This window comes from Hippocampus guttulatus, chromosome 15, assembly GCF_054856545.1.
Source record: "Hippocampus guttulatus isolate MCC_2025c chromosome 15, RoL_Hgut_1.0, whole genome shotgun sequence".
Classification (NCBI taxonomy): Eukaryota; Metazoa; Chordata; class Actinopteri; order Syngnathiformes; family Syngnathidae; genus Hippocampus; species Hippocampus guttulatus.
Window position 1 is genome coordinate 10935132 of NC_141275.1, and position 22364 is coordinate 10957495.

Here is a 22364-nt window from a genome sequence, read left to right on the forward strand (position 1 = left end):
GTCATTAGTGGTCTCTAATTTTTCCGATACCCAAAAAGCGCACCACCAAGATATCATCGTGGTCCTGTCCAGTCTGCCGCGGGGGAGGTTCGGATGTGAAGCTTTTTTTTTCTCTCCTTGTTTTAGTGGACCGTCCCACTTTAAGCCAAAGTGGGCGAGCTGGGATAGGCTGGGAGTGTGCTTGGCGGCCGAGCAAGAGAGAAAGAAAGACAGAAAAGGAAAGGAGCTAACTAGGAAGTCTGCAACTTCTCCCGGGCAGCGTGACGTGGGACGGGAAATAGGACAATTTACCGGAGGGAAAAAAAGACTATTTGGAGGTGCACATCTGGGAGACGCGGATGACTGAGAACCGTCACGGTGCAAACTTTATTTATCGCTCAGATTGATCTTCTTGGAGGCGACACACCGAGGAGTATATCATGCCGAGGAGGACCGTGCAAGAAGTGACCGTGCAGGATGTCCAAAAACGGAGAAACCCCAGCAAACATTATGTAAGACTCCTCTTAGTTCACTAAAATAACACGCTAGTGGTTCAATTGTGAAGCCCATTAAGGTTTATCTGCAGCTTTCTCCTCTTTCCCCTCCCTCACTCCTGTTGACTAAAGTAAAAACAAAGAGGATCAAATTACCGCTACCTGCCAGATGCCAGATTTCTAACGGGATTGTTTTTTAAAGGAACAGACTTTGGCAATTTAGTATGTACCAGACATTATGTTTCATTGACTAAAAAAACCTGTGAAAATGTTATTACATCTCGTCATAAGATCTGCGTTACATTGCGAAGTTAAGAGTTGCATTCAATTGGACAACTGCATGCCCCCCACCCGCACCCCCAGTAATTTCTCTGCATCTGTAAATCACATGGGGATTAGAATAAGAAAAAGTGTACAGTACGACATTCCATATTTTGTTCAATTTCCAGACACTCAAAAATGGAAAAGAAACCATCTTGGAGGAAAAACTTCAGTCATCTGCCTCAAATAAGGTCACCGGAATAAAGGAAACAGCTCTTAGGCATGACAAAATGCTATTCAGCAAAAACCACAAGAATAAACCTGTTCTGTTCACATCTATGGATGATTTGGAGTCTTCATGCATATTTTTGGAAAAGGGAGGAAGTCAGAGTACCTTAGCAAAACTCACACAAAGATCAACATGCAAACTTCACACAGGAAGGCCCGAGCCAAGATTCAAACCCAAAAACGTTTAATTGAGAAGCAGACTTGCCAACTACTATTCCACTGTGCTGCTTTTTTTTGTGGCCACAGGAAAAGCAGCCCTGCCAGCCGGTGCTCAGCCAAAACCAGGCTGGGAGTATTTTCAAAATAATTATTCCATAGGAAATCACGTAAAGTGAAGCAATCCGTTCCAGGTTCAAATCATCGTCATTAAAATATGAACTGTGCAGGTGATGGATTTGAGTAAAATGATAACATTCTTAACGGTCATTTGACTATATAGATGTGTAATTGATCATTAATTGTATGCAGTCACTATTGAGCTTCAAGTCTGACCGACTCAAGGTATCATTTGAACGCAACGTTGCAGCGTTGATGCGTATTTCTTTATGATTGTGATTTGTGAAAAAGTTGGGATCTCGTGTGGGACAAAAGAATGTCAACAGGACAAAGGCTCATTTCTTACCACTGCACAATAGAGCCTCCGCAATTTTGCGTGAGGCGAGTGAGGAAGTCATTGAGGCCGTTGCCTGCCAAAGTGCACATGCGTGACATCATGTGAGGCGGCAGGGCCAGCACCGGGCTGCCAAAAGATGCAGCAGGGGTTAGTTCCGAGGCCCTGGTGCGTGATCGTATGTTTGGCCGCATCCAAGGAGCGACTTTGGATTTTTGGGGGAGGACACAGTTGACATATTTTCACTGCAAATCTGCCGACCGTACACCTTTATAAACGTCAAATATTAGCATGTCAACTTCAACCAAGCCTTTTATATTCAGTACCAGCAAATTCTGGACCAAGTCTGAAAAGACGTATAACAACGTCTTTGGTAGTGAATGAGTTAAGCTCACACACTGCATTTAGAAAGTTATATACCAAGTTCAAATGCCATGTGGTGTTTTACCGGCTCTTTCCATTGTCATCGTTGACTCCAGTTACCCTTGAAAGAGTGAGCAAGGGCAGGAAAAATCTGGGAGGGAGGCCAGCAGCCGACACCAGGGGGTTTCCAGCCACCGCAATCCTTGAGGGAGGATAATAAAGAACTGGGTCAAGCTTCAGACTTTCGGTCATTAGGCAACTTGCTAACAATATATCTGCAGTTAGTAAGAAGGAGTAATCGGTGCACTTCAAGTTCAGCACTTGATTTCAGAATGTGATGTCATGACTCATTCAGACCTCCCTTTGTCTTTCAAAAATGGCTTCCTTGTTTCACTTGGGTGGATTTTTTTTTTTTAAAACTACATTGCCCCAAGTCTGGTTTGATAGAAGGATTATGCAGAAACTGCAAATACGCATGAATGTTTTGTGGCATGCCAAGGAAGAATCCATTAAATGGATAACATGGGGCAGCAACACCGCATTTTCTCCTTTTGCCGTTACGGTCAGCGGCTCGGCATTTTCTGTGAGTCAGAAAGCGGTGTGATGAATGTCCATAAAAGAAAAAAAAGTCAAGGCGCCATTATTTATGATGCACCCGCGCCAAAATTTAAATGGTAGTGTCCTGTCTGTGTGTTCCTTACCACATGTGTGATTCTCTAGGAACCAGGAAGTAGCCTTATTCGTAAAAATGAAAAAAAGACATCAAATTGATGGACACACAAATTTGATGCTTGAATTTCTTTTTTTTTTTTTTTGAGTCATGAAACTGTTCGCCCTACTTCAGAAGTCAAATGGTAGAGCCTTTGCCATTGATTCCCAAAACATATTTTCAAGGAACCAGGAAATCGCCTGATAATTAACACATGGATGGACACAAATCCCAAATTTTGGAGACCTTAGTTGGCGGAATCCATTTACACTGCTTGCTCTTTCACATTCTTTTAAGGTTTTACTATTCAGGTATTTTTCTCTTACTGTTGCTTAAGTCAAAATGCAATCCGTGTCTTCTTTACTTAGTTGAGTTAGTTGAGCCCGGAAATGAATGAGTGAGTGCTCTGACTTTACGCCATCCTCACTGATGAATGAAGTGGCCCACTAACGGTCTGGAGAAACAAACATGAATGGCTTTTGTTCAACCTTGGTGGCAGTCTGCGCTCTCATGAAAAGCTCCAATTTTAGAAAGTGATGTCACAGTCTAATGTTCTGGATCCTGGCCCGATAATGACTTCCTCTTTAACAGGAAGTAGGGTACATGGACCGCGGATGACAACGTGTAATCGCTCAGGATTATCACATTAGAAAATAACAATGGCAACATTTTGAGGGGGGAAAAAAACAAAAATCCCATTTTGCATATAATTTTTTGAGATTTATATATATATATATATATATATATATTTTTTTTTTTCTCCTAGGTTTACATCATCAAAGTATCCTGGACCGATGGCAGCACAGAACTCATTTACAGACGCTACAGCAAGTTTTTTGACCTGCAGGTGAGTCTGTACAAATTGTTGGGTTTCAGTATTGCATTTACCATCCATTATAATTAGGTTTCATGTGAAGGATAAGCACTTTTTCATCAGTAATGACAAAATTGTAACGTTCGCTCAATCGCCACACTCATGACTGGTTATTATTCTGCCCTCGAGGACACGCAAAAAGGGCCTGTTCAAGTTAAGCGAGTGCAGGGATGGATGTGTAATGACCACAAAAATGTCTGAGTCATTGTCAAACGTCATGCTAGCCATATGTGTTGTTGTGCAAAAGGGGGAATTAGCATCTAAGTTTCCTTTCCTCTTTTCGTGGTTGGAGATCTATCGCGAGGACTCGCCGAGATCCAGGAAGACGACTGGACACACACACACAATACGTCACTAACCTTAATTGGATTACAGGGCTTTTCACTTGATTAAGTTCCGTCAGAAACATGAGCGGCGACATGGTTCCGATACTAAAATGACAGCTCGTTGAATATGAAATTTTGAGGCGCATTGTACTGCACATTTGCTAAATTGGCTTGATTGATGATGGGGAACGTTAACAATCGTGACATCGTTTTTAATTACTTTTGGCGGGGTGGAATACTCGCCATCTGAACGCTCTGAACTCTGATGCAAGTACAGTGTTGTGTACAGTTGTCATCCGAAACTAGAGACTAAATCAACACTGAAATGAAATGACAGTATCTCTGAAATGATTATTCGAAAGAGAGCAGCCCGTGTACTGGATCTTATTAGATTGCACGGGGGTATCGAGTATCGCGGCCGGTGGCTTTTCTTGCCCTCCACTTGATGAGAGACGAGGGAGTCGTCATGACATCATCAGGCGCCCTCCCATGCAGCCTCATGACACGGAACGTAGTCATTCGTCTCCTCTTATTGCTCGCTTTTAATTTCCCGTCAGGCTCTTTGCGATCACATCCTGACACTTTACGGTCAGTTCGGTCAACGCCACGTCGACTTTAATATAACAAGAAGGGAATACATATTCTAAAGAAACACGAGTCAGTAGCTCAAGGCCAAACAGGAAGTGTGAGTCACCACAGCTGGACCGAGCAGCTGATGTTCCAACACGAGCGGCATGAGATGCCGACGTGACCGTGAACAATGAGGGATGCATCGTTGTGCTTTCTTACCTGTCGCTTGCTTCCTCTGGTCCAAAACAGTTGGAATCCCGATCCGTGTCTCCCCATTCTGTGACTCCACGTGTGAATTTGGTCTGCAACAGTTTGCCGTGTTCATTTTTTTTCTCCTCCTCCTAAAAATAGCACAGTTGCATCACCTTGTTTGTTAATTGTTACGGTCATTAATTATTGACATTACCTGCATAGATTTATCTTCGACACTGGTCTCCATGGTGACACAATGAGTGTTTACACATAAAACCACTTTTTTTTTCCCCCTTGAACAGAAATAGACTGGTTTCTTACCGAAGGATGGAAATGTTTCTGCAGCGGGGTCATCATTGTGGTTTTTCAATAAAAAACATTTTTTTTTAAATTCTGTTCATGTCACTAAGACCACTTTTCCATGCTGCACACGTGTCCGCTCAGCTGCTAAAACTCCAGCAGTCCCTTTTTGGAGACACTTAAAAGCTAACGGAAAAAAAATAAATAAAAATCCAGTACCTCGCCTCTTGCTTCTTAAGTATTGCGCAGCTGTCACATATTTTCCATGTGCAGTAATCAAAGTATCAAAACTCTTAACGGGGGGGGGGGGGGGGGGGCACGTTTTATTTGAGCGATGCGGGGGGGGGGGGGCTGCTCGCCGGGAGTATTTTACACCGTGCGTCATCAACACGTTGTCCACTTTGAAAAAAAGAGTACAGTTGAAGCATCTTCAGGCTCAGAAGCTACAAAGAGAGCAGCCATTGTTGCCATAATTTTCCTTGGGTGGAAAATTATTTTGATGCATCCATTGAACCGATATGACACCCGCCGGTCTGACATATTTTCGAGTCACCTCAGTAAGTCGAGCCCAAGTGCACTTACGAGCCCGTCATCATCCCGCTTGTACAGCATGAATATTTGACATAGGAGGCTCGATGCGGCTGGCACTTGCGAGAGACTCTGAGATCCCGGCGGATGCCTTTTTTTTTTTTTGTGTCTGAGTGGCTCTGATTACAGAGTCGATACAAGGTTGAGAACAGACAGAGAGCGGCTGGGTGTGGCTGCATTCACGCGTGGGAGTGGTCGCAACGTGTCAGCTGGGAGTTTTGGCTCCCCCCGTGTTTAATCGCCTTTCACGTTGCCTTTCAGGAAAATTGGCACAGAGGCATCGCAGTTAAGCGGGCATTTATGAGCCCTCGCCTGTCCGACACAACTGACGGAAGGAGGTCATTGCTGTTTGTTTGTCGTTGACACTTTGCCTGCAAGCTTGAACATTTTGAAGATGTCGTTAATCGAAAGATCTCATGCAAAAGCAGCGCGCTAAATGAATTTTTGGAGGATTAGAATACTGGATACAAAATTCGTCATTCACTCAGGCCAGGTGTCATTTGATTGTCTTTGGTTGCCAAGCAAGCAGGTTTCACTTTTATCACGTTTAGTTTCCAGTTGCCTTCACCGCTTTGCCAAACACGTGCTCCGTTGTGTGTCTGCGCCTAAGAATGGCGATTCAGCAACTTCTCTCCTCGCAAATTGAGGCTGAGCACCTGTAAATTATAGATGACAATTCTGTTATTAATGTAACAGCTGTGTCAGGTTTTACTCAGCTCTTTTCACTTAAATTTGCATTTTTTGGTACTTTCTGGAAAAAAATAATTTGAAAACGTTGGCGTGGCTGAACCGTACGATAGCCTGCAAGATGCGCGCGTGTCCTTCAACGCTCCATGTTAAACCAATACTCTATGACAAGAAAATATGGTTCCAAAGCCTTGCATAATGGCCAAAACACTCAACGGTCGCATATGACCGGCCGAGGGGGGTGGGGGGGGGGGGCAAGGGTTGGTTGGCTGAACCATCTGCTCGGTGCATTCCTAAACATTGGCAGAGCGTTCTTTTATTGGCAGAATTCCTTGCAGGAACTGCTGATTTGAAATATGTCAAGCCTCCCTTTCCAGCCTTGCTATTCCACTTCATGCATTACAATGTGAAGAATGATTTAGAAGAATGTAATGACTCTTTGCTTCGTTTCAGATGGAGCTGCTGGATAAATTCCCAGTCGAGGGGGGTCAGAAAGACCCCAAGCGAAGGATCATCCCGTTCCTGCCGGGTAAGATCCCAACCTCGAAAATTTTGCTGACTCACACTTATCGCGGGCATTTCACAAGTCTGCCTCTCCAAAATAATGTACCGTCCGGTATTCACGACATTCCAGGCGATCATTCAAATCCACCGGTCACAATCCTTTGATAAGCACAAGAGCTCTCAGTGTACTCCACCAACATTTTGTTAAGAATTTGGAAGCCAGCCTCGCCCCGCCTAAAACTCCCCTACCAGGGTTGGGCTGGGACTGAGGCGTAGGATTTCTTTGAGGCCACGCAAGTCTGGAACTCATTGAGGAGATACACAAAAACACAGATGTTCGATGAACTCGGGAGTCAGTCGGAGAAGGCTAAAAGAGGAGACGGAAAACAGTCGTTTACATACCATCCCCAACTTGAAAAAAAAAACAGGCCAATCTTATTTTCTATGGATACCGTTCCACATTTGCATCTACAGCAATACAGTTACAAACACAAAGCTGCATTAAAGTCAAAGAGAAAGACCGAGTCAAAAGGCGACATCACAACAAAGCTAGCTTTAATTTGTTTGTCCCTATCAGACAGATTTGACCGAAAACGGGACGTTTCCGTTCCCGACAGTCATTGCGTCTTTGCATTTTGAGAGCATTAGATACATTACAACATCCGCGTGGAAGAGACAACTGCTGTCAACTCAAACGGGTGTGGACAAAGGCACAAACTCGAAAGTCACAAAAAGCTTGTGGGGGGTTGACAAATCAAGATGGAATGTGGGTGTGATTCTCCCTGATTCGTAAATTGACTTCATTTTATTTGCCCCAGGACGTTGGGGAGGTCGATTGTCCGTCTGTGGAGATAAATATCAAGGGCTTCAACTAGAAAAGTTATCTGGAATTTGCTTCCAACATAAATGATATACAAGTTTGGTGACTCTCGTACAGACTAAGGAAATACAACGCATCCGTTAATAATGGTAGTTGCATGAACTTAAATGATTTTGACTCCTTTCTCCCATAGGATTTGAACGAGATCAATGACGGTTTAGCCAGTCATAACCCTTCCCAAAGGGAATTTTGCGGAAAGCTAGCCAACAGGAACCATTTTTGTACTTTCAGCTCAGTCTGTCTCCCCTCACCCCAACCACCTCCCTCCCCGGCTATGGTCACTTCTGCCTCGGAGGGTTGAAAATGATCTGCTTCCTGAATGCCCTGTCACCAAACAAGCTCCATTCATCTGCTGCACCCTCACGCCACTGAGCGCGCAGAGTGGGCAGGGTTAAGTCACTGCTTCTCTGTTGACTCCGGAGAGTTTTGGAAAGCTATCATGTACGCTTTCCTGTGTATGAGGAGGTGGCGAGGAGAGAGGAGGAAGGGGACACTCTATTTTGAGACCTTTCGCTTGCTAAAAAATATGGACAATCAACACTTCAATATCGGTTGTCGTGGCGATTGTGCAAAATGTGCGCGTTAGCTTGCGCATGTGTTTCACGTTCACAAGACGGCAAGTCACGTACGGTGGATGCGTATACAAAGGCATTCAGAAATGGTTCACAAGAAATGTTGTGGTTTGTGGAGCACTGCTATAAGAAGCAGACTGTTCTTTGTATCCCCACAAGCTCGGAATCGAGGTAATGCGTCCTGTGTCTCTTTGCTCTCAGGATCTTGTTCCAGCATTGACTTCCTGTGTCAAGTAACGAAAGCAACAAAAGCTGAAAGTCAGACAGATTGGAGAATGTTTTTTTAGAGGTCTATTTTGAGCCATCTTGTCTGTTGGTACCTGCAGTTAGTGCGACAGGGATAAGAGCAGGGGTGTCTCAGCCGAGATGTGACAACATAATCTGTGCTGCCAAAAATCGTGTTTTCCAAAGATTAAAGGTTGTGTTGGAGGATTCAACCTCCCTGTTTTTCTTCAGTATAGGACAAATTCTTCAAGAGTTTCAGAAAAGTGTCAATAAAACTGATCTAAAACTATGAGTACATTTACGAAAAAGTCTTTCTTGCTTTGCTTCAGGGAAGATCCTGTTCCGGAGAAGCCATATCCGAGATGTGGCCATGAAAAGGCTAAGGCCCATCAATGAGTACTGCAGGGTGAGTCTAAAGACTGGAACAGGACATGTCCATGCTTGTTTTGTGACCTGTTTTTTTTTCTTTACTATTGTACAGTGATATATTGATAAACAAGGCGCATATTTCCCTCGCCACCAAAGAACTCCACAAATCTTGTTAAGCCTCACAAACAAAGTGTTATCTTACAGACGCGCAACATCTGTCCTTCGCTTAACTTCACTTAAAAGCGAGATAAGGCCCGAGACAAGAGGTGCACCTCTTTGCCTGACTGCAAATGGAGCCAAAATCAAGAATCCACCTCAGGCTCATTCCTAACTTGCTTGTGCTTTTACCAACGGGATGAATCGCCTCACAAAGTGGAGGGGATGGAGTATAGAGCGTCCGCTTAGGTGCCGCTGTCTCAGAACTGCGGTCATAAACACGCCGATAGCTCGTGTCTAATTGCTGCTTTTTGAGCCAAAGGAAAACATTAAGCTCGCTGCTAACACTTTTCTGATTTACTATCCCGTACACTACATGTGTCGGCTTTGCCGCTTCGAGGAAGGTTTTCAAAATTGCACAGATTCAAAGAGAAGAGTGTTTGACAAAATTGTTTCTGGGTTGGTCTGGTTCAAATTTTTTGAAGTTATGCCAAGCGTATGACATTCAAGCATGCCCTTAGATGCATAAAATGGTGACAGTATAATCACTAAGATTCCGTGAGAACTCAGTTGTTGAGCCAACTTTTTAATCGAAAGGCCTAAATAAACGACGGTTTTGTCCACATAGTGCGTCTCTCATCGGGGAGCCACACCCTAAGGCCAAAAGTTTGGCGGTGCTGAGCTGGCTCTCGTCAGCAAATTTTTTTTTTCTTACATTGTACAAATTTGCTTAAACTATTCCCCCCTCCTTTATCCTCTCTGAGGGCGGAGGATGTTTTTTTCTTTTTTTACATTAACATTTAAATGTGCCATCTTGGCTCGGTGGAGATTTTTATTTCGTTGTTGTTTTTCCTGTGGGTAATTATGGGAAGAGCTGAAACCCTTTTAACTCTGTGACTCAAACTGCAGTCAGCGTAGCACGTGAAAATGTTGGAAGAGCGGTACCGATTTCATTTCAAGATACCACAGCTTTTGCTTTCAGAATCAATTCAGATGTTGACAGTCAGAACAAGGACAGGTTGGACTGACATAACAAGTCTGAATTTGAATGACAAACTCCAAAAATGTTTTCAGCCAGTCTTTAAAATTGTCTTGACGAGCTTCGTGTTGATGCTTGAGAAGAGCTGAGTCAAGCGTTTTTTTTTTTTTTGTTAGTTTTTTTGGACAGCTGAAGACAGCCTACTCAGAAGGAATTCCCCTGGTTTGTTAGTCTTATGTTTTTAAGACAGGAAAACCCATACACACTTGGCGTTTTTTTTTTTTTTGCATACATCAATATCAAAAGTGCTGAGTTTGGATGACTGTCACAGTCACACACGGCGTGATACCATGTGAGTTCTAAATCAAGCTCGCAGGGAAAACAGCATGATGATGTAATAGCTCAAGTTGAAGCACAACAGCACACGACCCGTCGGGCAATAAAATTATGGGACGGTGTTCCCGAGTCTTCCCTTTTAAATCATTTGAGAGTTCTGCTGTTGATAATTCCAAACGACAAATAAAATCTTTTATCTATAAATTTGAACAGCCGTAAACCTCCATTCCAGTCCTTGATGACAAGATGGTTGACAACTGCCAAATGACCGAAGTACAAAACATGTTTGCCGTCTTCGGTTGGTCAGTTATATAAAAAAAAAAAAGGTGATAAATACTATTTAAAAATCACATTTTTTTACCTTGGTATGTAATTTACAATGTTTTGTCATAATGTTTTTTTTTTAATTAAAAAAAACTCGCGAGGGACATGTTTTTTATTGGATGGGATCGCATAAACGTCCTACCTTATGCTGAGGTAATGAATTCTGTGAATGCACGAGTAGGTCTTATTCTCATTCTATTTGTCCTTTGCAAAAACACACACACATACACGCACACAACTGCACAATTATCTTAATGCTGCCCGCTGTAAAGAACACCCATGAAGTCCATTTGCGGTAATATATGCCTCCTGCTCTCCTTGTCTCGTCCCCGGGGAGCATGGTAATGAGAGGACGGGCCACCGGCTGACACAAGGCCAGATAAATCCGAGGAGATGACAGTTCGCAGTGCACTTTGACCTCATGAACTGTGCACTGCTCTCCGTCGCAGAGCCAGAGGTAGTCGTGGAGGTCACAAGTAAATCGAGCAGTCGGCTCAGGGGCGGGGCGAATGCACTCCGAATGAGCAATGTTGTGTACACTATTAATCTACAAACCTCTGTGTCTATTTTTAACCTGGCGGAAACTGGAAAACGTTGCTCTCCGAATTACCTGTGACAAGGCGAAGTGCTACATGGGACAAGGGCACCTTGGTCTGGGAGTCTGGCTTGCATCCAGTAGCTGCCAAGCCTGACGTTCTAGTGACTGCGCTGCCTCAAAGGACAGAAGGGAAACACTTAAGAGTATTAAAAGCCGAGGTAGAGGCCAGCACAGAGTTTGATGGATAGTACTCGGGTTTGCCTGCCAGCTTCAGCAGAAGAGGGCGTCGTCTCGCTCCCAATCAAAGTGACAGCCGGCACAAGGACTTTGACAGGACATGTTCCGTCTCCGGGTATAAGGGCAGCGCACATTCAAGGGTGACTGTCTGGACCTCTAATTGATTTTCTTGAAAGACACAAGTGGGCAGTTAGAAGAAAAGAGGCAGACTCTGAAAAGTCTGTGATAATGCGGTGGCGTCACAGGATCCAAAATGGCCGTTTGTCTTCAAGTTGTAAGGGTCAGTCCGTCGTTTGCAAGTGATCCTGCAGAGGGACACGACAAAGAAGAGGAGATGGAACCATGTCCAACAGTAAACCCTTTTGTCAAATGCGAAGCTCGATTGATTCATCTTTATCAAAAACAATATGAAGATCAAATGTGCTACAAGTATACTGAACATTCAAAACATTTTAACTCATTCAGTACCAGCCAATTCTAGACCAAGTCTGAAAAGACGTTTAAAAACGTCTTTGGGAGTGAATGAGTAAAGCTATCTGTTTATTTCTTATCTTAGTGACTTTACCGTCGCTAAACAAACCATTTCAGGTCAAACCTCGATATATTTGTCCTCAAGTTTCCCCGCTATCGTGTCCCTCCAGGCCCTCATCCAGCTCCCAGTGTACATCTCACAGTGCGAGGAGGTCAGAGTGTTTTTTGAGACCAGACCCGAAGACCTCAACCCACCCAAAGAGTAAGTATTGTGCACGGAGCCGCAGGCATTTCAATTTACCTGCATTCTATGATACCAAGAAGGCGATAGGTTGTTGACCGTACGTCAGTGTCGGTCTGAAGGGGGTTCATATTTGTTCAGTTTTGGTCTTCTGTCGGTTCGGTTTTAAATGTTTGATTTGAACAATGGCAGGAGTCCTCGTCTTGAATGCAAATGTGCAACAAGACTGGAGGCGCGGTCACCACACTATTGATCTTGATGTATGGCGTCTGACAGCCAGACCTCTCCGTCTCATCGGCACTCGCGCAGATTTTCTTTTTGTATTCCGTACACGGCGCTCGCTGGTTGCCAAGGACAAATAACTCCCCATGCAAATTCCCGAGCATATGTCGGGGCGAAGCGGGGAAAGAGTGAGGTGGCTGACGATACAGGGAGGACACATTGGTTTGTCTCGACTGAAATTCCACGAAACCGCTTGGCTTGCGCAAGCGTCATTGGTGGGCCAGCCTGACACACTTTTTGTGAAGACTTGTTTTGACTTTGTCAGCCACAGACTGAGATGGAAAAAAAAGACCAGGAAGAGGAATGTCTTTAGAATAGGAAGTTCTGCAAGAATAAGGCATAGCAAAAAGTAAAATGACAACGCAAAGGGGTCGTGAAAGAAGCGATATTCCCAGCTTCCTCACAACGCAACAATTGAGTCATCGTCGGTGAGAAACGTTCCGGCACATTAAATGTCTCGCAACCGTGAAGACAACTGACTAGAAGTTACTCTACAAAGCCGAGAGTGATCTCATAACGTTTCAGATTTCCATCCAAAATTCTGCGGGGTCAACAAGTTGCGCAGAAATCAAGAAATGAAACCACCCTGAACGTTTTATGCTTACGATGTAGGAAATAGTGAGACCTGAGCGGCTGCAAACAACAGATCGAACAATCTTTTATGAGCCCGGCAACATTCTTGTTGACAACGGGCAAGGCAAACAGCAAAAGGAGTTGCGCAAGAGAGGCAGTGATTTAAAAAGACGGAAAAAGGAAGATGAATGAAGTAAAAGTGTGAGCGTTGACTCACACGTTCCCTGCCGCTCTTGAGCAACGCTCCATTTATCTGGCCCAATGTCTACAGCAGGCGAGGCTTCATTGCATTTAAAAGCTTCTACCTTCAACAATTACGCACGGAATACAAATGACACAATTATTCACCAGTTTCTATCCCTTGCACTATTTCCTGCATCCCGCAACAAAATTAAGTAGAAAATCTGCGACTGAAAAGACCCTCATCGAAAAAGCCGGCGTATTAATGTATCTTTGTCTTTCTTTTTTTGTTTATCAGGGAACCAGCCGGAAAGAAGAAATCAGGTGAGTCATGTGTCAATGCGTATGATGAATTAAATCATTTTTCTGTGGTTATGACAATTTTTTTTTCTAACTTCTCTCCATTTACTGCGATGGGACATTGTTTACCTGTGGTGCTGGAATAACAGCATTGATTCCGTCATGTGGCGTTTCATTTTCTTTCGAAAAACCAAAATCTCTTTCCTCTCTCCGTTCGCTCTTCAGTTGCATTCATGTCACTCCTTTTCAGTTTGCTTCTCCGTTCATTTTCCTTTCCATCAGGGTTTGCCGAGAGAGCGACTACTTTCCTAAAGCGAGGTAGTAAGACACTGAGCGTCATGTTTGGTCTTGCTGTGTGTTGACCCGGCAAGTTGCTCGAGGCCTCTCCTTCACTGCCACCCACACACATCCACCCACTCCCCACAATGGTAGAGCAGGTGGGATGTGAAACTTTCATCAGAAAAATACGACTGTGGTCACCGCCTTCTCGAATCCAATAATGTCTTGCACATCAAACAATTCCCGTATTTTCCGCACTATAAGGCGCTTCGGAGTATAAGGCGCACCTTCATTGAATGACGTATTTTAAAACGGTTTTCATTTATAGGGTGCACCGCATTATAAGGCGCATAGAATGGAAGCTACAATCGTGGCTGAGGTTGCATTACGCATCCACTAGATGGAGCTACACTAAAATGAATACAACACAATACAGCTTTGTTAATGTAGCGCTTTCGCAACCGCTGCAGCTCTTACAAAGCGCTTCGCCGGACATTTAAAATACCCCGTGCAAAAAATCGTAATATTGATCCATATATAAGGCACATCGGATTATAAGGCGCGCTGTCGGCTTTTGAGAAATGCAGAATTTGAGAAGGCTTTTACGTGCGCCTTATAGTGCGGGGGAAAGAAACTATATTTTAGTGAAGTATGATCTATTTGTAATAATACATATAATTGTGCATATAATTGTTCAGTACTTGTACCAATTAAGACAACTCTCTCATATACACCTTAACTTAATGGATGTGTTGGGCTCACTGCAGTTGAGAAACTAAACATTCCTCGTTTCTATAAGAGGAAATGCCATAACCATCAAACAGTCCCAGGAGTTTATTCCATTTAGTTTAATGTTGGCTTATGAGATTTAAAACACAATGTGACATTTTTTGTTGTTGTTGTTTTTTTTTGTGTGTGTGTTTGCTTTGCTCGCCGCTGCTCACTGAAGGATCCGCATCGCAATCAGAGGTGCCGTATTGAGGGTGCTTGAATTTTGATTGACAACATTCGTTTTGTTGTTTATCCATCCACTTGCACCTTCAGTGATCTGCTTGCAATGTCGGTCTTTCCCATTAGGATCATTTCAACCTTGACTTATTTCAGTGGACGGTTAGACTTGATGAAGTGGGGTTGAAACCAGTTTGAACTGTCTGTCTTCATATTTTCCATGGTGTTGATGGTGGGATTTCGAGGGTGCTAGTGAATAATTTTACATAACCCCGTATACCTTTAATCACCTCTAACCTACATTCCCAGTATTTGGTCTTCGATGGTTGGGTTCTCTCACACGATCTATCCAATTGTGTCTGCTGCCTCGCCTGCTTTGCATCCAGGTGACTCTCCATAATCAAATTAAAGCCTCTTCTCATTTATTGGTTGGTGACTTTGACCTTGTCTGAATTATTCTTGGCACGTCACGCAAAGTCAATTCACTTGGCTTGCATTAGTGGAAGTTTCATCACCGTTGGACAGTGTGAAGTTAAAACCATGTCAAGATGACGGTCTGAAAAGTGCACAGGTAATAAAGGTTCATGGGCCTCATGCTGATATCCAATTAAGGGCCTTAATGAGATTTAATGACCAACCATTTGAGCGCAGGCTTTGCTTTATTATGGAGACTTTGCCTCAAAACAAAAATAGCTGACGGGAAATGTAATTGGGCACGCGTTGTCTTTTAACAGGAGACGGCACTTCGGCGGACCCGCTCCTTTTGGACCAGTATGTGGCCGTCACGGACTACGAGAAGCAAGAGAGTTCCGAGATCAGTCTCCGGGTGGGTCAGGTGGTGGAGGTCATTGAGAAAAATGAGTCCGGTAGGTTCCCCCAATCACCTTTATGAACTGAACAGTATTTACAGTGATATTTTTTTTACCTTTACCTCAAGTCAATCACAACAGAAGCCACGTTTTAAAATATAAAACACCATTCGTTTTCCTTGTTGATTGACACTTGGAGCACATTATGGTTCTTGACAGTTAGTTTCCCCTCACGAGACACGGCTCTTACCTTTGATTGTTCTTATTGTTGCGCTCGCAAGGCTGGTGGTTCGTGAGTTCCGAAGACGCCCAGGGCTGGGTTCCTGCCACCTGCCTGGAGGCCCAGGATGACCCCGATGACTTCACTCTTCCGGGAGACGAAGGTACTCGATGAACGAAGCCTTCTCATCCGACGCATGCTTTTGACTGTTCCGATCCTGTAGCTCTGTAAAAGAGATCTTTCGGAAAACCATGTCAATATTGTGATAGCAGCCAGGGACTGAATCCGAGCCTGGCTTGTACTTAGAAGTTCCAGATGGGCGGAGGTGTAATATTACTTCCTGTCTTGCCTCACCGTGCTGCCGCGTCAGCGCCTCGGAGATTCTGGTCTTTGCCGAGGCACGTGGGCCGCCGTCGAACTTTAGGGGATCTTTTCAGCACGGGCTTTGGGCAAGGTGGAGCGCATGAATTTTCTTCTATGCCCCCTATTAACCTGAAATATGTGTCTGTGTCTTTGCTGATGCACGCAACCTTCTTGGCTTGGCATGTCCTGTATGGATGGCCCCGTGCATGTCAATGAAGTCCTTGCATTCAAAGTACAAAATGAATCTTTTTGTTAAGTAACCAAAACCAAAGTGACGTTATGTGTGTGGGTTTTGTTTTTTCGTACAAACAAAAAATAGCTCACGTAGACAATAGCGCAAGTTCTGACTTAGCTTTAGAATTCAGGTTACGCCGCCTTCCGTCTTCAACCGAGGACTCTCTGTATGTTGTTTTCATCACCCAAATCAAACATATCAACGGTTTAATCTGGCTATTGCTACGTTACTCAAACAGGCTGTTTATTTTTTATGGTGAATACGAAAAAATTAAAAAAAAAAAAAAAGCGTGTGTGTTCTGTTTTAAATTGTTAGCTTCTGGTGTGTTTTTCCTGTATTGTTTTTATTTTATTTTTTTTTTTTACCACAAGGGAGTCAAAATACTGTATTGGAAATATCTCTTATATCTTAATATCGCCAACTTGATAAATAAATCACAACAACAGCCGCAATGCTAAACATTAATATCGCTCTGACAAACCGCAATTAAAACAACTCTTCACTGCCTGTAAATGCAGACATTCTCAGACTCATTGGGAAAAGTGTACCTAATCACTTGTCCAGTAAGCGTATGCATGTGTTGTGTTGGTTGCATGCGTTTATTTCTCATTCTACACCCCGCAGGCTTTATTCATCGCATCTTTCAAATTGTGTTATTGATTATTGATTTATTATGGATCAGTAAAGTTGTTTCTGGGGCAGTTGCCAAGAAAAAGAAATGTTTTAATACATGCTGAAAAGTGCAACATTTAGTCAGCAGAAGCTTTTGCCTGTTGGTGTTCTATTAGTGTTCTTATTTATTTATTTATTTTTGCAGAAGAAAAATATTCCGTGGTTTATCCTTACTCGGCCCGGGACCAAGATGAGATCGACCTGGAGAGAGGAATGATTGTGGAGGTCATTCAGAAAAACTTGGAGGGCTGGTGGAAGATCAGGTAACGCCTATTTATCTTTTTTCAACTTTAGACTTTTTTTTTTTTTTTTAAGCAGTGATTCCCAACCGCAGAAATTATTATTACTGTTAATTGTCTCACGAAAGTGGTCCACTTCTGGTCCATACATTCCCTCGGTCAGTTTCGCAGTGTCACGGCGCAATAATCTGCCGTCCAATCAGGTACCAGGGACGCGAGGGCTGGGCCCCGGCTTCCTACTTGAAAAAGACCGACATTCAAAGCCAGAAGCAGGCGTCGGGTGGCGCCACACACGCCAGCGCCAACGACCTGGACGGATTCTCCAAACAGAGCCAGCCGACCCGAGAGACCCGAGACGGCAGCCAGAAAGAAAACAGACTCTCGTTCTTCTCTGACAACAAAAGTAAGTCCATTTGAATGCGAAAGGTTTTGGATCATGTCGATATATTTAGGCTTCTAAATTGACTGATTCTTTTTTTTTTAACTACAGGATTTGGACTAAGACAAAGACCTCCTCCACGCAGAGATCTTTCCATAGTAAGATCACTGAATTACGTACGATACATCCTCAAATGGTGGTGTCGCCAGTCTCCTAACAAACCAATGAATGCCTCACCTCCAACAAATGCTCCCCCCCTTGAGAAAAAAATAAATACACTACATCCTGATATCGTAACTAGCAAGCTTTTTGCAATCGCTGCATATGAGCTACCGTATGTAAATAGTGTGACTCTTCATAGCAGCAAATAGGGGTGTTCTGACACCCACATTTTTCCCGCGGCCATCACTGTTGTCCACATCCACAATTTCTTTTCCCCCCACATGATTGAAAAAAAATATATTTTATGGTACAGCACATCCGTCACACTTCAGTACACCTTGTTTACCAGTGAATTCATGGAGGACTAATCCTTGACAATACAACCCCTGTAATTACACGGTTCACAAAACATCCAAAATATACACCTCGGTGCGCTCTTAACGCCCATGAAGAAAAGGCAAACGCAAGTAGACGTCACCTCCAAATGCTCAGTACCAAGAAAACAAGGACAAGTGAACAAAAACTGCTAACGTGTGGTGTCATTCATTCCCCCTGTAATACAAAATCCACAATTCTATTTCAACCAATGCCAGCAGCAGACGCAAATGTGTCCTGGCAACTCTCAAATGACTGTCTTGCTCTTCTCCACTTTTGAGTAAATAAACGCCAGCTGCCATTTGAGGAAGCAGTGTGTATCACCTGTGATTATATTAGCATAATATTTAGAATAGCATATAATATTTAACATAGCTTTTTTTTTTAACTCATTCACTCCCAAAGACGTTTTTAAACGTCTTTTCAGACTTGGTCCAGAATTGGTTGGTATTGAATGAGTTAATCATCTCCGGCCCTGAACCTTTCCACAGCCACGAGGTACAAACCTTCCCAAGCCGCCTGGTCCTCCGCAGGTCGAGGAAGAGTTCTACACAATAGCCGACTTCCAGACCACCATCCCCGATGGGATCAGCTTCCAGGCTGGAGTAAAAGTGGAGGTGAATGGCGGCGGTTTAAAGTGGCGTATAACTAAAGTGACCTGAAGACCTAAGATGTCTTCTTTTTTATCATACCAGGTGATTGAGAAGAACGGCAGCGGCTGGTGGTACATTCAAATAGACGAGCAAGAAGGTTGGGCTCCGGCGACATTTATCGATAAGTACAAGAAGACAAGCAATGCCGTACGGCCCAATTTTTTGGCCCCTCTGCCCAATGAGATGGAGAGGTTGCGGCTGGAGGACAGCGGTTCTTCAAATGCACCGTGCACAGATGATAGCTGGTCTAAGCCCTTACCGGATGAGCCCACCGGAGCCCCCGAATCATGCACCCGAGCCAAGCTTAGAGACTGGAAGTCTGGTGCTACTAAGTCGTCCGCCTTCTCCGGACCACTGCCTCCAGCCCCTGTGGCGCCGCCGGATGACAAACCAGCTCTGCCCCCCCGAAGAGAGTCCATCAATAAGAGCTTTGACTCGGAGGCGGCAGACAAACCGGCCAGACCGGATCATTCCAAGCATTTGCCCCCTAAACCTCCAGCTCCCGGGGTCATCGTGCCGCTGGTTCCGCCAAAGGCGGCTCCTTTCAAAGCAGACAAAACACCCGAACCAAAGAAAGAGGACAAGAGCAAAGCGCTTCACCTTCGCAATGAGATGGGTCTGGAATGCGGTCACAAGGTCTCCGCCAAAGAGGTCAAGAAGTTTAACCTGAAACCGGTCCCCAAGCAGCCACCCAAACCCAAGGCCGAAGTCACCGAGGAGAAACCGGAGGCAGCTTCTCCAGCGGTATTTATGAAGCCAAAGCCGGTGGTCCGACCGAAACCCATTCCGGCCGCGAAGCCGGAGTCGCCAGCAGAGAACAAAGTCGACATCACCAACCTGAGAAGTAAGCTGAGGCCTTCAAAACCCGCGGATCCCGGCTCCGCTTCGGGAGAGGTCACCCAGCCGCACGATAACCCGGCGGCCCTTCCTAGCGCGCCACCCTTTCATAGCTCATCTCTGAATAACGGCAAGAACTGTGACGAACCAAAATTCCCGCCTAAAAACATGAACGGCCATAGTCAAGAGAGCTCGCCACCTCCTGCAAAACCAGCAGTCCCTCCCCACAAGGAGGCCCCTCTAAGACCCCCGGCCTTGGCCCCGAGAAGACCTCCTCCTCCAAAGAAAACCACCCCATCTAGCCCAACTGAGATCAAACCACCCGCTGCTTTAAAAGACGCTCAAGATTCTCCTAAGACCGGTCCACAACTCAACAGACCCCCACCCCCGAAACCAAAGGGCTTTTCTCCAGCTATCCCAAGCAAAGAAAAAGAAGAATCCAAGGGTAGTAAAATCGTGATTCCCCCCAAACCTCAGGTGAAGAGCGACAAGCCCGGCCCGCCCAAAGACAAGCTCCCACCTTTGCTCAAGGACAAGGAATCCAGCAAGGAGGAGCTCTACCTGGCCGTGGCGGACTTCGATGGCGACGACCCGACCTCCAGCTTCAAGGTGGGGACGCTCTTTGAGGTGCTGGAGAAGAACAGCAGTGGCTGGTGGTTCTGCAAGAACATAGGAGAAGATGTTGAGGGCTGGATCCCTTCCAATTACTTGAGCAAGAAACCGTGAGGCACTCAGACACAAATACTGTTGATAAAAAAAAAAAAAATTTAAAAACACACACACACCCCAAAAAAGCATCACTACTTTGTAGCTAGTATTCATTTTTAATTTATAGGTACTGTTTTTTGGTTTTTGGTTTTTTACTTATACAGCAACACCAAGATGGACCGACGAGGCTTTGTTTACCATTTTTAATCGAACTATGACATTAGAACCCTTTGTTTCATTTTTTTTGCCAGATTCACGTAATCAGCTGCATTAAATGAGAGAGTGGTAGCGTAGCGTTACAATTTACATAGGAGGGTTGGGGGGGGGGGTCCTTATGGTGTAGGCGTCGTAACCCAAATCAGTGTGTATGCGCCGTATACTACCAGTAACCTATCGCTGGTATTGGGTGGAATCCGTTTATCTCCAAAACCATCATTTTTTCAAGTAACAATGACAAACACACACACACACACATATAAATCAATCTACTTACCAGAGATGCTGAATAAAGACAGAACCCCTTGTAACTACGCCTTCTCGGATGGCAGTAACCCTATATGTGCAAAATATGTTTAATATGTAGAATTCAGGCGTAGACTCCTCCCTGCATCACAAAAAAAAACACTTAAACATCCAAGATTACTTTTTGTTGTAAACAAATAGTTTATTGGGGTTTGATGGACACTCGGTGCGAAAAGCAATCGAGTTCACTTTGCTAAGGGTAAGAGCTTTGTTCATGACGGTCACGCGTGTTCATTTTGCTCCTGCGATCCTTCCATTTTTTAAAACTTTTTTGAATATATATCTTTGCCTTGATTTGTATGAAACATGTCCTTCCCGCTCTTTTCTTTTTACAAGGTCAGGCAAAGATTTGCACACGCTCAAAGAGGTGAAAATGGATGACACCATTTTCTGCCACGTACCGAATGTCCTCAAATAGTGGACTCTGCTCTAATAAAAACCGTGACCCTATTAAACGCCAGGTGCATTGTTAACTTGAATAAATAAAACACTGCACCTCTGTTTATTTCTCATTACCGTTATTGGTTTTGTTTTGTCTTAACCAGAACCCACGGCCACTGTAAAGTTGATGTTTCGTAGTACTGCTTCTAGAGTGGATTTATTCCATGAGAGACAAACACAATAGTGTCCTAAAAAATATATATTATAATAATAAAGCAAGAGCTACCCTTTAGTGAAACGAGTTGTGTTAATATATTTACTATAATAAAGCGGCAAAAATTATACTTGAAAGAAGTGCAAAGCGAAAAAAGGCTAAAATAAATGAAGTCCTCCTGCCAATGGATCGTACTCTCTGCAGTTGAGTAAATAAATATCATCGACCGCTATATGGCGGAAATGGTTCGCTATACGGGGGAAATGGTTCGCACATCATAATTGAAAAAGTAGGCTTTCGAACAGTGACCAAGTAATCGGTGCAATTATTTACAGTATTTACAACGTGTCACAGTCTGGTGTTCTGATAACAGCGATACAAGTGTAGGACCAATGTACAGTACAAAAATATTGTTTTTACAAGAGGGCTTGACTGGTCTCAAGCGTGTTCAGTGTATCAAAAATAGTTTTTATTATGGAGACTTAAATGTCTGTCACTTATTTTCATTATTAATTGTGCGTCTTTATTGACTTTTTGGGGGTTTTTTTTACTCACGAAGAGACTAGAAAGAGAAAAGGTGAAATTGATAGAGGATTTCATTCAAAGTGAGCGATATTTGGTTTAGACATACAGTATTGTATTCTATGGTTGTCATCACCACTAAGCAAAGTGGTTAAAATAAAAAGTTCATTTAGACAATTAGACAAGACTTAAACTGAGTTGCTGTGTTCATTTGGTACACAACCAACAGTCATTAAAAGGATGCAAGTAAGTTTGAGGTAAGATAGGTGCAGTATATGAAAGATAATTGTGTGGGTACATCATGTCATCGTGGCAGTATTATCAGTTTTTTTTTCATCTTTAACTCAATAAACATTTCAGTGTTTTTTTCCATTCTGGTTGTTTCATTTGTTTCAAGAAGTGTTACTAGTATAGCAAACAATTACTGTAGTTATATTA

General features: G+C 43.8%; 1 protein-coding gene and 1 long non-coding RNA gene across 19 annotated transcripts in view; one reads left to right on the plus strand and one right to left on the minus strand.

The window, feature by feature from the left end:
* The window catches only part of LOC147193836 (uncharacterized), a 48474-nt gene extending 32633 nt beyond the window's left edge, over window positions 1-15841 (minus strand). For 12 of the 15 annotated variants that reach the window (XR_015103015.1, XR_015103004.1, XR_015103006.1 and 9 more), the window contains exons 1-3: window positions 15695-15841; window positions 4694-4815; window positions 2081-2197 (exon numbers count right to left, since the gene is read on the minus strand). This is a non-coding gene — a long non-coding RNA (uncharacterized LOC147193836). Of the gene's footprint in view, window positions 1-1644; window positions 1762-2080; window positions 2198-4693; window positions 4816-11196; window positions 11667-15694 lie in introns of all 15 variants that reach the window. The other 3 variants (XR_015103000.1, XR_015103005.1, XR_015103008.1) reach the window with 2 other exon arrangements.
* sh3pxd2b (SH3 and PX domains 2B) lies at window positions 142-22298 on the plus strand. 4 transcript variants are annotated; one of them, XM_086130490.1, is made up of 15 exons: window positions 142-491; window positions 3471-3551; window positions 6695-6770; window positions 8752-8828; window positions 12003-12094; window positions 13407-13432; window positions 13691-13726; window positions 15370-15501; window positions 15726-15827; window positions 16035-16118; window positions 17080-17197; window positions 17377-17576; window positions 17664-17710; window positions 18581-18706; window positions 18785-22298. In XM_086130490.1, exons 1-15 carry the CDS (start codon window positions 420-422, stop codon window positions 20303-20305), a joined length of 2790 nt encoding a protein of 929 aa, XP_085986616.1. In that variant the 5' UTR covers window positions 142-419; the 3' UTR covers window positions 20306-22298. The 4 variants fall into 4 exon arrangements, with proteins under 4 accessions (XP_085986616.1, XP_085986618.1, XP_085986617.1 ...); XM_086130492.1 differs by lacking the exon at window positions 16035-16118; XM_086130491.1 differs by lacking the exon at window positions 13691-13726.
* Window positions 22299-22364: the final 66 nt, after the last annotated feature.

Bases quoted from the DNA above. Each gene is read 5' to 3' on its own strand.
- sh3pxd2b (XM_086130490.1), top strand. From the start codon at position 420: ATGCCGAGGAGGACCGTGCAAGAAGTGACCGTGCAGGATGTCCAAAAA. The intron at 3,552-6,694 runs GTGAGTCTGTAC...GCTTCGTTTCAG, and splicing joins GCAAGTTTTTTGACCTGCAG to ATGGAGCTGCTGGATAAATT. The intron at 8,829-12,002 runs GTGAGTCTAAAG...GTGTCCCTCCAG, and splicing joins CCATCAATGAGTACTGCAGG to GCCCTCATCCAGCTCCCAGT.